We start from the raw sequence: 11735 nt of genomic DNA, 5'->3' as shown, positions 1-11735 counted from the left end.
TTTAATTTTAGTTTCCTTGTCATAGCAAAAGTTAGCTTCTAAGCTAGACTTATACTGTTATGTGACTGGACCCCCAATATTTATATTTTTATAATTAATTTCCCCTCATCTTCACATCTATTCAACTTTACAAAACACACTCATTACACACACCTGGAAGACTCTACTTGATGTAAATGATAACAACTTCCTCCCCTTTTTGACCACACTCATGGGCACAATCGTAGTTTTTTTCCAAAAAAATTCTCTTACTTCCATTCCTTTTCTTTCTATAGGCCTTTTTTTTTTTTTTTTAAACTATTGATATATTTTTTTTTTCTCTCCATTACTTCATTACTTTTGAGCCATTTATTTTTTATTTTATTTTGTCCCATCTCTTTTCTTCCTGGCCTTTCGAACTCGTATTTTCTACTATATACCTTTCCTTCGCACCTATGCTTGATTTTTCGCCCATCGGTGCAGAAAGACTTAGCAGGTGCAACAGAAGACATCTGTCTATTTTGTCTGTCTGTCTTTACAACTCAACTCGTTGGAGTAGAACGTGGTGATTGAATTCCATTGAAACGCGTAAAAATTTTGGATTAAATTTCTTTATAGTCACATTTATCTTTTGATCAAAATGGTCGCTCAAAAGAAACAGGTAAGAACTACTTTAATTTCTTTCACCCTTGAAGTGAGTAATAAATTAAAACTTTATTTTTCATTTTGTCTTCAAGTTGCCTCATTAGGCTTAATGCATCATAGTTTTTCAATAAATTAAATACTTACTATTCTAATTCTGCATTCTTGAAATTCAGAAGTGTGGATTGTGTCATGAACAAATGTAATTGCTGTCTATGATAGAGTAAATAAAGAATATTTTTGTTGCTGTTTATCGCCCTCCTTTTTTTTTTTTTTTTTTTTACTTTATCCATAAGTATTAAATCCTGGTAGTGTGTTTTTCTTATTTTTATATCTCCGATAGTAAAATTTAATTGTTAATGTCTTATCTTGAACATTGTTATTTCTTACGATTAGTCGAAAAGTTAATTTTGTGTACATCATTCATTTAATTTTAAGGCTATAGGGCTAAGTGGTGAAGCTTTCCATGTGATTTTCCCAAGTTAAAAAATTTATGGTAATGTTTAAAGAGGCTTATTCATATACAAACAACATATTATCAGTTTCTTCAAAACTTCTGAACTAAGTTAAACATAATATTTCTGTGTGTCCTTAATTATTGCTGTAATGTTTGGAGAGGTGTCATACGAGTTAATAGAAGTCTTATGTGCTGCTTATTTGACAGAAAATATTAATAGCAGTTTGGAAAACGAATTTAAAGACTTTAAATAGTTAAAAAAGTGGAATTATAATTATTTCATTACAAAATTAAGAATGATCTCTTCTTAATATTATGCTTAAGTGAAAATAACTTAAGTTACCTCATATTATTCATCAAAGAAATTTGCAAATATTTGTCCATTCTAGGCTAAAGAATTCTTGGATCTAATAATTTTATCTTAACAAAAATATTCATTGGAAATCCAAAATTTTTTGGGGGGGGCAGTAATGGGTTAAATTGTGTTGATTATGGCAAACCATCTCAAAAGCTATCAGCTGATGAGAATGGGTGCCTTTATGGAGGCATTGTTAAGGAAGCTGGCTCATATCCATCTCACATATGGGAAACACCAATTATACAGCCAGCCCATTTGCTGGGTCTTTATCCCAGGTCAAACTACCAGTGTTCAGCGACTCTACTTCTCGGCATGGGTAATTTTATTTATGAGTAAAAAACTTTAGAAATACAGTAGAACATTGCAGAAACAGGTAGTATTTCAGAAATTTTTATTAATGTGATTATTGCTTTAAAGTCTATTCTTATTCTATGCTATTCTAGTTCTATACTCAAGCTGTACCATTCTTATTATGCTGTTCAAAATTTTGACAGTTTATTTAGTTGAAATTAAGGAGTGTGAAAGTATTTGCTGCATTTTCTACCCAAGGACATTTTTTTAGCCCATATAGAAACATATGATGGGAAGCACTTCCACAGAGAAAGAATAAGAGAATGTAAATACAGCAAATGATGTAATAATATTTCAAACGGATTCGCATGTTCAGATGTAGCAGCCTCTGAACATGTGAATATATTCCTGTTACATTTTGATCCTTACATTGCTGTTCATGATTTTGCTTGTGGCATCACACTCATTTTTTGCCTCTGCAGGTATAATTTATCACTTATTCACTCTTATTTTGTCTGATTTCCCCATTATCTTTTTTGAATTTTTTTATTATGAATAGATGAAATTATTTTCTTTTAGTTAAGGAAGTTATCTGAGACAGATGTGTATCTGCAGTGGTGCATTTCAAAAGGATTATTGCCTTCATTGAAAATATGTTTACTGCAAGTAACAGATCAGCAGAGATTCTGATGGCACTGATTAAGAAGCAGGTGACAAATGGAACTATATTGTAAAGGATATTCACTTTTAGGCAGGAATGGGTAATTTGTACATCACATTGTGAATTGATCCACAGATTTCGTTAATCTGGCAACTGGTGCACATACCCCCCAAAAAAAGTCCTCACAAGGAAAATTTAGCTGGTCATGTATTCGAATAACTCTTTTGGCGTCCATTTAACGGCAAGATCCATTCATAGAAATTTTAAACACAGTTGAAGATTATGCCCCTTTTGAGTAATATGTATCCTGCAATACATATTTCATAGTGTTTTTTTTTTTTTTTTTAAGGGGGTTCCATTTTAAGGGGCATAAAAATCTGAAAAAGGAGGCAAAGTATTGTAAGATATAAGTATACATTTTTTTAAACTGTTATAGTAGAGTTACGAATGCATTCCAATAATAATGACATTTACTTTAGTTTCTTTTTATGTTAATCGTTACTTACATATATGCTTAACATCATGCTTTTCTACCAACATGAATTGTATTAAATACCATGTTGAACTAGGTAATTTATAGTTAAAATTTAACTTACCAACACGCTACGCAATAAATATTATCATGTTTTATTTCAAAACGTAACCTTATATTGCTAAAACCATTGCTGGTAGCAAAAACGTTACTGGCGCCACCTTCTTTGCAGTAGAAAACACTGTTTAAGTGCCCTTTAAATGTAGTGGTATTACCATGTAACCAAAAGTCTAATATTCAGATCTCCAAACCATCTGCAGGAAAGGGAAAAAAGGGCTTTTAAAATTATATTATTTTCTGTTAAAGTGTAGAAATAGTGACTAATGCTAAAGTAGGTGTGCTATAGATGCAATTTTGTTCACGATTGAGATCCCAGCATGGATATGCCAAAAAGAGGGGAAAGCATCCCGTATGTAGTCGTAGCTTAAAAAGATTGATGTGCTCTTTAGCCAGTGAGGCAGAACCTAACCACACCCAGTTTTGTTCCTGTCAGATGTAAATTAAAGACTTACATTTGTGCCATTTCATTTTATTTCTACATTATATTAACAAAACTGGTTTTTTTCTGGCAATGTGTGTTCGGAAGTAATGACCTCTGTAAAAAAAAATTAATTTATGTCAGAGGTTCTAAAGCAAAATTTGATGATATTGGGATATCCAGGTGTTCCATAAACTTTTCAAAGTTGGAAAAAATATATAGCTTATTGCATTTAACTCTTTGAAATCCAGACCCTTTACTGACCTGTATCCTTAAAATACCAAACCGCCCAAAATAGTTTTCCAGTTCCACAGCAGTTTCCTCCCCTCTCCGTCCCATACCTGCCAACTTTTACAAATTTTTCATAATTTTTACGAAAATGCGTTTGTCTTTACGATTTGAAGATCGTAATCCATATTTTAAGATTTTTTTCCTTTTTCAAGTGTTTTTAGTGATTTTTGTCGAAATTTAGAATTTTTCGCCAATTGCATCGTGTTTTACCGCCGACTACTTCGAATCCAGTAACCTGCGGTTTCTCCCAACTCGCCGCTTAACCAGCCAATCCAATGCGCTGAACTTGTTTCTCCCACTCTTTTCTTTGTGGGCGCCAGATTATTTTTTCCACGTTCACTTCAGCAACAAGGGAATTACTCAGCGAGCGTGGATTGTCGCATTCTCTCTCTCTCTTTTTTTTTTTTTTTTTTTTTTTTTTTTGTGTGTGTGTGTGTGTTTGCACGTGCTACGAATTTTCTTAATATGTCGTTGTTATGAAGTGAGTTAAAAAAAAAAGGTATTCTCAATATTTTCGGCCTGCCTACAAAACCGAATTTCCTACAATTAAAGATTCCTTCAAAGGAAATAACAATGCATTTTGCAACATGTGCATGTGTGACATCATAATAAGTCACGGTGGAAGAAGCGACATTGTGAAGCATGTTAAGTCTAAAAAGCATAAGTTAATGCTTTGGCTTCGACAACGTCAAAGAAAGTGGATGATTTTTTTTTTTCAAATTCGGCTACGAATTCGGATGCCGATGTCATTTTGGCAGAGTGTTTGTTTACTGCATTCCTCATCGAACACAATGTGCCGCTAAGCGCTGTCGATCACGCCGATCAACTTTTCAGGCGGATGTTTCCCGACTCCAAGATTGCTCAGAAATATGCTTTTGCTCGCACGAAAACATCTTCTATTGTGAACGAAATTGCTTGCGATGCACAAAGTAAAACAATAGCTGCACTCCAGAATTCAGCATTTTCGGTGTCAATCGCTGGCAGCAACGATAGCGATTGGAAGCTTTACCCCATCGTTGTCACCTATTTCTGTGATGTTTCTAATGAAATGAAAACTCATCTTTTGCATCTTCCATTGTTAAATGGAGACGCTACGGGGGAAAATATTGCCTCCTTCCTAATTAATGAGTTGAAACAACTTAACATCCCAATATCAAACTGCATTTCATTTGGTGCAGATAATGCTCATGTCATGGTGGGTGACAAAAAGGGTGTAGCCTCTTTCCTCAAAAAATAACAAAATGAATTAATTGTTATTGGATGCCCATGCCACTTAATTAATTTGGCAGCAGAAAAAGCTGCAACTGCTTTACCATTAAATATTGACCAGCTTCTGATTGATGTGTTTTTCTATCTGGAAAAAAGGGTAAAAAGGAAAGAAAACCTAAAGAATTTCCAAGAACTGTGCTCTGGTGAAACGAGAAAAATTCTGAAACATGTATGCACGAAATGATTATCCTTAGGCAGAGCGCTAGGAAGGTTTATTGAACAGTGGGATGCATTGCTAAAATATTTCCACGAAGAGACCAAAATGAAACCACAGATCCCATCAAATTTGTTGGCATATAAGATTCCGAAAACCAACTTTGCTTCTAATCAAAATGCTTTAAAAGGGAAAAGCCAACACACAGAATCAAAACCTTTAAAAAGAAAATGCTTAGAAGACTCCTATACGGTTAACTTTGTTAAAGAAGTTGAAGGGAAGAAGAAACAGTCTTCTATTAGCCGGGAGGAAAGGATTTTCTATCTTCTTTCTCCGGATTTGAACAAAGCATATTGTAGTTTTGTGTTAAGTACCATTAAGATTTTTTGAAAGTGTAAGTACCCTTCTACAATCAGCTTCGCCAAAATCTCTCCTGCATATCCAAATTCTTAATGATCTTTTGAAAGAACTTTATACTAAGTTTGTAAAACCATCTGTTGTGAAAAACAGTGTGTTGATTCGTGTTGCCTATAATAGTTTGGCAAATCAAGAGGATGACAATGATCTTATAATTGGAAATCAAACCAGGGAACTTGTAAATTTTTTGAAAGATCATGAGAAAAAAGAATTTTTTCAATGTGTTGGAAAGTACTTTTCCTCAGCCTGTGATTACATTGTAAGGAAGTTTCCTTTGCAAAATGAAGTTCTTTTAAATGCTGAAGTGGCAAATTTGAAACAAATTGAAAATTCATCTTTTGAAAAGATTCGTTTTTTTATTGATAAATTTCCATTTTTGTTAACAATTAAAGAAAATGAATGCCATAATGATGCTTTAGATGAACTACAGAACCAATTTTCTGCTGCACAGTTTGAAGACTTTGCCAGTTCTTCAGAAAATAGACTTGATGTCCTCGTTGGTACCTTAAAAAGAATAAAAAGAGCTGATGGAACACCAAAATATGATAGACTAGCAAGAGTTTAATGTGCTATTCTCGTAATTCCCACACAGTAATGCTGAGTGTGAGAGAGTCTTCAGTGTTGTGAAGAAAAACAAAACTATGTTTCGTTCTTCAATTTCACCAAAAACTCTAGAAAACATTTTAATTGCTAAATGTTATGAGGAAACTAATTGTTATGACAGGAAATTTTCCAAAGAATTTTGGGCTAGAGCCAAAAAATGCACTCTAAATTCATTGCAATAATTTTTTGTGCAACATTAAGTTCTTGTTTTATGTTTCCTAATAAATTTTTTAGTTACTACTTACTTGAGATTTACTAATGTAAGCACAATTTTCTTTTTTCTATTTGTATAAATTATTTTTTTAATATCAAAGCATGATATTAATTCTTCGTGTTCTTCTGAATTTTGGAGAAATCTTCTGAATTTTTATCTTTAGAGGTTGGCAGGTATGCCGTCCATTAATGCAGAAAATAGGTGTGAAGATTTCCAATGACATCTTTTGTACTTTCTAACAAAGATTCCATTAGTCTTTGATCCCTTTCTTTATAAAACTATTCTGTTATGATCACAACTGAGATTTTGTTTATTTCCATTATTTGTGTAGAAAGGAATAAATTGTTTAAAAATAAATATAATCCTTAAATTTTTAAACTTCACTTTAATGTTGTTTAAAGCTTAAAAGTACATTTTAAAAAAAATCAACAACGAAATGTCACAATCAACGAAAAGATAATCTCTTAGGACAAGCTGTCTGCAGTAAACTGATACAATGCATTTGGGGGGAAGATTCAGATAGGCACTTGGTGCAATTTTTTCCGCCATCTTGAATCGGCGAAAATCACCAAATCCTCGGAAGGATTTTTTTACGCCAAGAGGGAAATGACGTGAAAAGACGCTTTACAAAATTTCCCTCTTGAGCCCGATATAGGGGAGAAATCCGTGCTAGGCGAAAATCGCCTGAGGCTAAATACAGTAACGCGCTTGCGCTAAAAAAGGTAAACAATGCACATAGAACTAATTTAGTTATTGATGTGATTAAGTTAATGTACATACTTTTTTCACCTTAGTATTTTAGATTATGATATATATAACTCCAACATTCATTATTACCGTTTATACTTCTCTTTTTAATTCTGACCATTAATTTCTACAATTATCCACAATAATAGTTAAATATGTTTAAAAATATGGTCTTCATATAAATGCAGTAAAGATCATGCAAATGGAATATTTATCACGGAAGTAACGTTAAAAATTTTAAAGATCAAATATACATAAATTTACTATTTAAAAAAAATTATACTTTCATTTCACACATTACATTTTATGTTGATGAACTAAACCAATCGTTATAGATTTATTTTTGCTCTTTGTATTAAAATAACCTTATGTCAACATATAAAATAAATAATTTATGTAAAATTATCCATTCACATTATATTACACATAAAATAAATTAGATAAATCAGTTAAATATTAAATGTATTATTTTTAAATTAAAAATTATGTTGCATTTAAGCTAAAAATATATAAAACTAAAACACTGGTAACGTACAGGAATAAAGGTTTAGTAGTAGACAGAAGAAAATGCAGAAATAAATATTAATAACTTCTTAAATTGAAGAAATTACAAATATTCCTAAGTTAAAATAAAAATTTTAATATAAATAAAAAATAGTAATTCAAATATGCAAATATCAATAGATTGAAATAGATAAAAATTTAAATGAAAAAATGCTTGGTTTTGCGGCTGATTCCTTTTGAAGTGTTACACACAGAGCACCGAACCAAAATAATGTAGGTTCAGAGTTCAGAGGTCAAAGTTCATGGGGTTTTGCGCCTACGTCCAGTTAATAATTGATATTTCGTAGAAAAATTTTTTTCATCAAAATTACTAACATAAACACTAAAATGTATATAAATGTATTATATATTTTTATTTGTTAACAAAATTTTGCATTAATAAGTAAAAAGTTTTTGCAAAAACTAAATTTGATAGATGACTGTGCAATAAAAGTGTTCCTTTTTTTAATATGTTTATCTTTAATGTTGTTTATAAATCAACTGAATGAAAAGGTAGGTATTTGAATTTCATAATTAAATCGGCAATAAATTGGGTTCCACAAAACAAATAGTACAGTGCAACTTAACCGTAACCGTTCATTGAAGATGGTGTATTGGGAATACGGCAAAGCACACTAGGGCTATCTGCCTAGGGGGGGATGCCTTCATGGAGGACTTTCTAAGGAAATCTGGCTCGTATACACGTTACACATGGGGAAAACCACAAAAACGCCCATGCAGCCAGCCCGTTCGCGGGATTCGAACCTCGGTCCGAACTACCAGTGTTCAGCGATTTTACCGCTCGGCTGCTGGTGGGCAACTGTTCATTGAAATAACCTTGACTTAGAAAAACAAAATAAGACATCTGTCTCTTAAAAAAAAAAATCCCGTTTTTTTTTTTTTTTTACAGGTTTTCAAAAACCAGCTTCTTTTGAATTTATTAGCACAGAAGCAGAATTTTTCCCTCTTTGTCTTAAAATACGAAAATAGTTTTTGTAGTAGTAAAGTAGGTAAACAAAGAAATGTAATCCTGAATTGCATAACTGCAGGGAAACAAGATTTCTAACAATATACGAGGGCTATCCAGAAAGTAGATTACGTTTTGGAATAAAAAAATAAACAAAGTATAGGAAACAAATTATATTATATACAGATGAAAGCCACACTCAAATACTACTTTTCTACATAGTCACCATACAAATTAAGACATTTATCGTAGCGATGTACGAGCTTGGAAATTCCTTCGTCGAAAAATTCGGCCGCCTGCGCCTTCAACCACTTCGTTACCTCTTCTTGCAGCTGTGCGTCGTCATCAAAACGCTGCATAGCCAGCCACTTCTTCATTGCTGGGAATAGGTGGAAGTCGCTCGGTGCCAGGTCGGGACTGTGCGGCGGATGAGGAAACAACTCCCACTTAAAAGATTCAAGAACTTTACGAGTGACATTTGCCGTGTGGGGCCGGGCGTTGTCGTGAATCAACAAGATCTTAGAGCTCAACATTCCTCTGCGCTTGTTTTGAATTGCTCTTCTGAGTTTTTGGAGAGTTTGGCAATACCTTTGAGAGTTTATTGTAGTGCCTCTTTCCAGGAAGTCCACCAAAATTACACCTTTTCTGTCCCAAAAAACAGTCGCCATCATCTTCCTTGCCGACATTGTTTGCATGCATTTCTTGGGTTTTTGGGGAGAACTTGTGTGCCCCCACTGCATTGATTGCAATTTCGTTTCACAGTTCACATGTTTCACCCATGTTTCGTCACCAGTAACGATGCGATCGAGTAAAGAGTCACCATCCTTATGGTAAGCGTCCAAAAAGTTCAACGCTGCAGCCATTCGCTGATTTTTGTGGTCCTCTGTCAAGATTTTTGGAATCCATCTTGCACAAAACTTGTGGTAACCAAGCTTTTCGCTGATGATTTTGTGCAACAAACTTCGCGAAATTTGTGGAAAACTCAAAGAAAGTTCCGTTATTGTGAAATTTCGATTTTCACGGACTTTAGCATCGACTTTTTCGAGAAGTTCGGCGGTCACTATGCTGGGTCTCCCACTTCGATCTTCGTCGTGAACATTGGTTCGGCCATTTTGAAATCTTATGACCCACTGACGCACTCCACCTTCAGTGATAATGTTGTCCCCATACACTTCACGAAGCTGCCGATAGATTTCTATCGGTTTACAGTTTTTTGCAGTCAGAAACCTTATTACTGAGCGCACCTCGCAGCTCGCGGGATTTTCAATTAACGCAGACATTTCAAACCGTCACAGTATCTGAACGGAGCACAGCACGAACCTCTCACTAGCACAGCTAGATGCAGACTGAGCTGCGCAACGCTCTGACCCCAAGATGGCCGCGCTAGCCCCGCCCCTAGCGGACACAGACGGAAACGTAATCTACTTCCTGGATGGCCCTCGTATTTCGGTTATGTATTTGTTGCAAACATGGTGATGCAAAAATTTCAACATTTATATTCATTGCCATTAAAAACTAACATGAGTAGCAACACAGCAAAAAAATCTATGAAGATTATTCAAAGATTTGATGATATAAATTTAATTAACTTTTATTTGTTTATCTGTGAAAGAATTTTGCTCAAGTTTTGTATAATAGTTTAAAGAAATCGGTGAAATATACTTGACTTAAAAAAGTAGCAGAATATTGTTTCTTTAATACTTTACATTAACTTATTAGCATTTCAAAGTCTTATAAGCATTTTATTTCAATATAAACTTGATTAGGAGGGATTAAAAAATTGATTGTATGATACAGTGTCAGCAAGATAGCAGTAAAAATGTTGCACACTGGTAGTTCGTCTTGGAGTTCGACTAACGGATTTCCGCCTTCTTAAGCAAATAACCCACGAGTGCTTTTCTCATTCTAAATAATTCGTGTTAGGAGTTCAATTAATTTATTTTAGAAATTAATTCCTGTTTGTTAAGGCTAGATAAATAACACCCATATACTTAAATATTAAGTAAATTTTAAAAATGTGCCCATGCGAAAGATTAGTTAGAAAAAGACCATATGTTATCTACTTTATTGTACTAATTATAAGGGTAATTAATTTATAAGTTCATTAAGTTATTTAAAAAATAATTTACAAGGTAATTAAACGGCAACTAGAAGCGCAGTATTAATATTATTTAAATAATTATGAATTAATTTCGTAATACTTAGTTATTTAATTTTTAAGTCATTAATAATTTTAATAGTAATTTTATTTTCTGAAATGTTTTTAGTATAGCGAAAATAGCGTATGGTTTATGGTAACTTGAAGCCCGTCTCCGGTAATTAAATAATTATGATTTTAATAGTATTTAGACGTGTAATCGATTTTAATAGTCTAATAAATAATAATATTTTGTTCTAATAAAATAATTAAATAGCGAATGATCATACGGAATAACGAACAGCATATGAGCGTACGCGCCACGTCTACTGACAAAGTTGCGTGATTAGCACGACGATTCATCTGCAAAGTCACATGACAGCCAAAGCAAAGTATTTACATATAGAAAGAAAATATCCCTTCGCTTCTTCCTTTCTCCCTAGCGTAGTGAAGATCTAAACTATCATCCCACTTTATAGCGGGCGATTTCAGGAAGTTCGCCAAGTGCCAGTTATCTGAGTATCCCCCATTTGGGAAAACTGCACCTGCTACTGCATACCTTGGAGGGAGGGAAGAACACAAGATTACAATCTCGGGCGGTTCTGGTTGTTTCAGTGTGGGGCAGATTGAATGTGAAAGAGTTAAAGGAGTAAGGATTTTTCCCATCATCAAGTAAAAAGGGCATGGATGACACAAACATTAGTTAATGAATGATTTGAAAATCTTATTATAACCAAGCCTAGGTAGCATTTGAAATAATTTGATTTACTAGGTGATACAGAAATTTTCAGGATTATGAAAAACAGTTTGGCTCATATTTCACTCAAATTTTAGTAGAATATAAATGTCTGTCTTATTCTTTCCTTCAATTGTGCATCCATCATTTAACCAATGGATATCGCAGTGCTGCATGGACTGAAATACATATATGATGTAGCCTTTTTTAAATTTGGCCTATATTTTCTAAAGACTGGCTAAAACATTCAAGAATTTTA

General features: G+C 33.4%; 1 protein-coding gene across 1 annotated transcript in view; it reads left to right on the top strand.

Moving 5' to 3' along the window:
• Positions 1–480: 480 nt before the first annotated feature.
• RpL30 (ribosomal protein L30) overlaps positions 481–11735 on the top strand; it is a 34449-nt gene continuing 23194 nt past the window's right edge. Inside the window, exon 1 of the mRNA XM_035359799.2 lies at positions 481–640. Coding sequence (XP_035215690.1) covers positions 620–640 — 21 coding nt within the window. The 5' untranslated portion in view covers positions 481–619. The remainder of the gene's footprint in view (positions 641–11735) is intronic.

Source organism: Stegodyphus dumicola, chromosome 9, assembly GCF_044657685.1.
Source record: "Stegodyphus dumicola isolate Sdum_Otavi_A_Nest chromosome 9, ASM4465768v1".
Taxonomy (NCBI): Eukaryota; Metazoa; Arthropoda; class Arachnida; order Araneae; family Eresidae; genus Stegodyphus; species Stegodyphus dumicola.
This window is presented reverse-complemented; position numbering and strand designations above follow the sequence as displayed.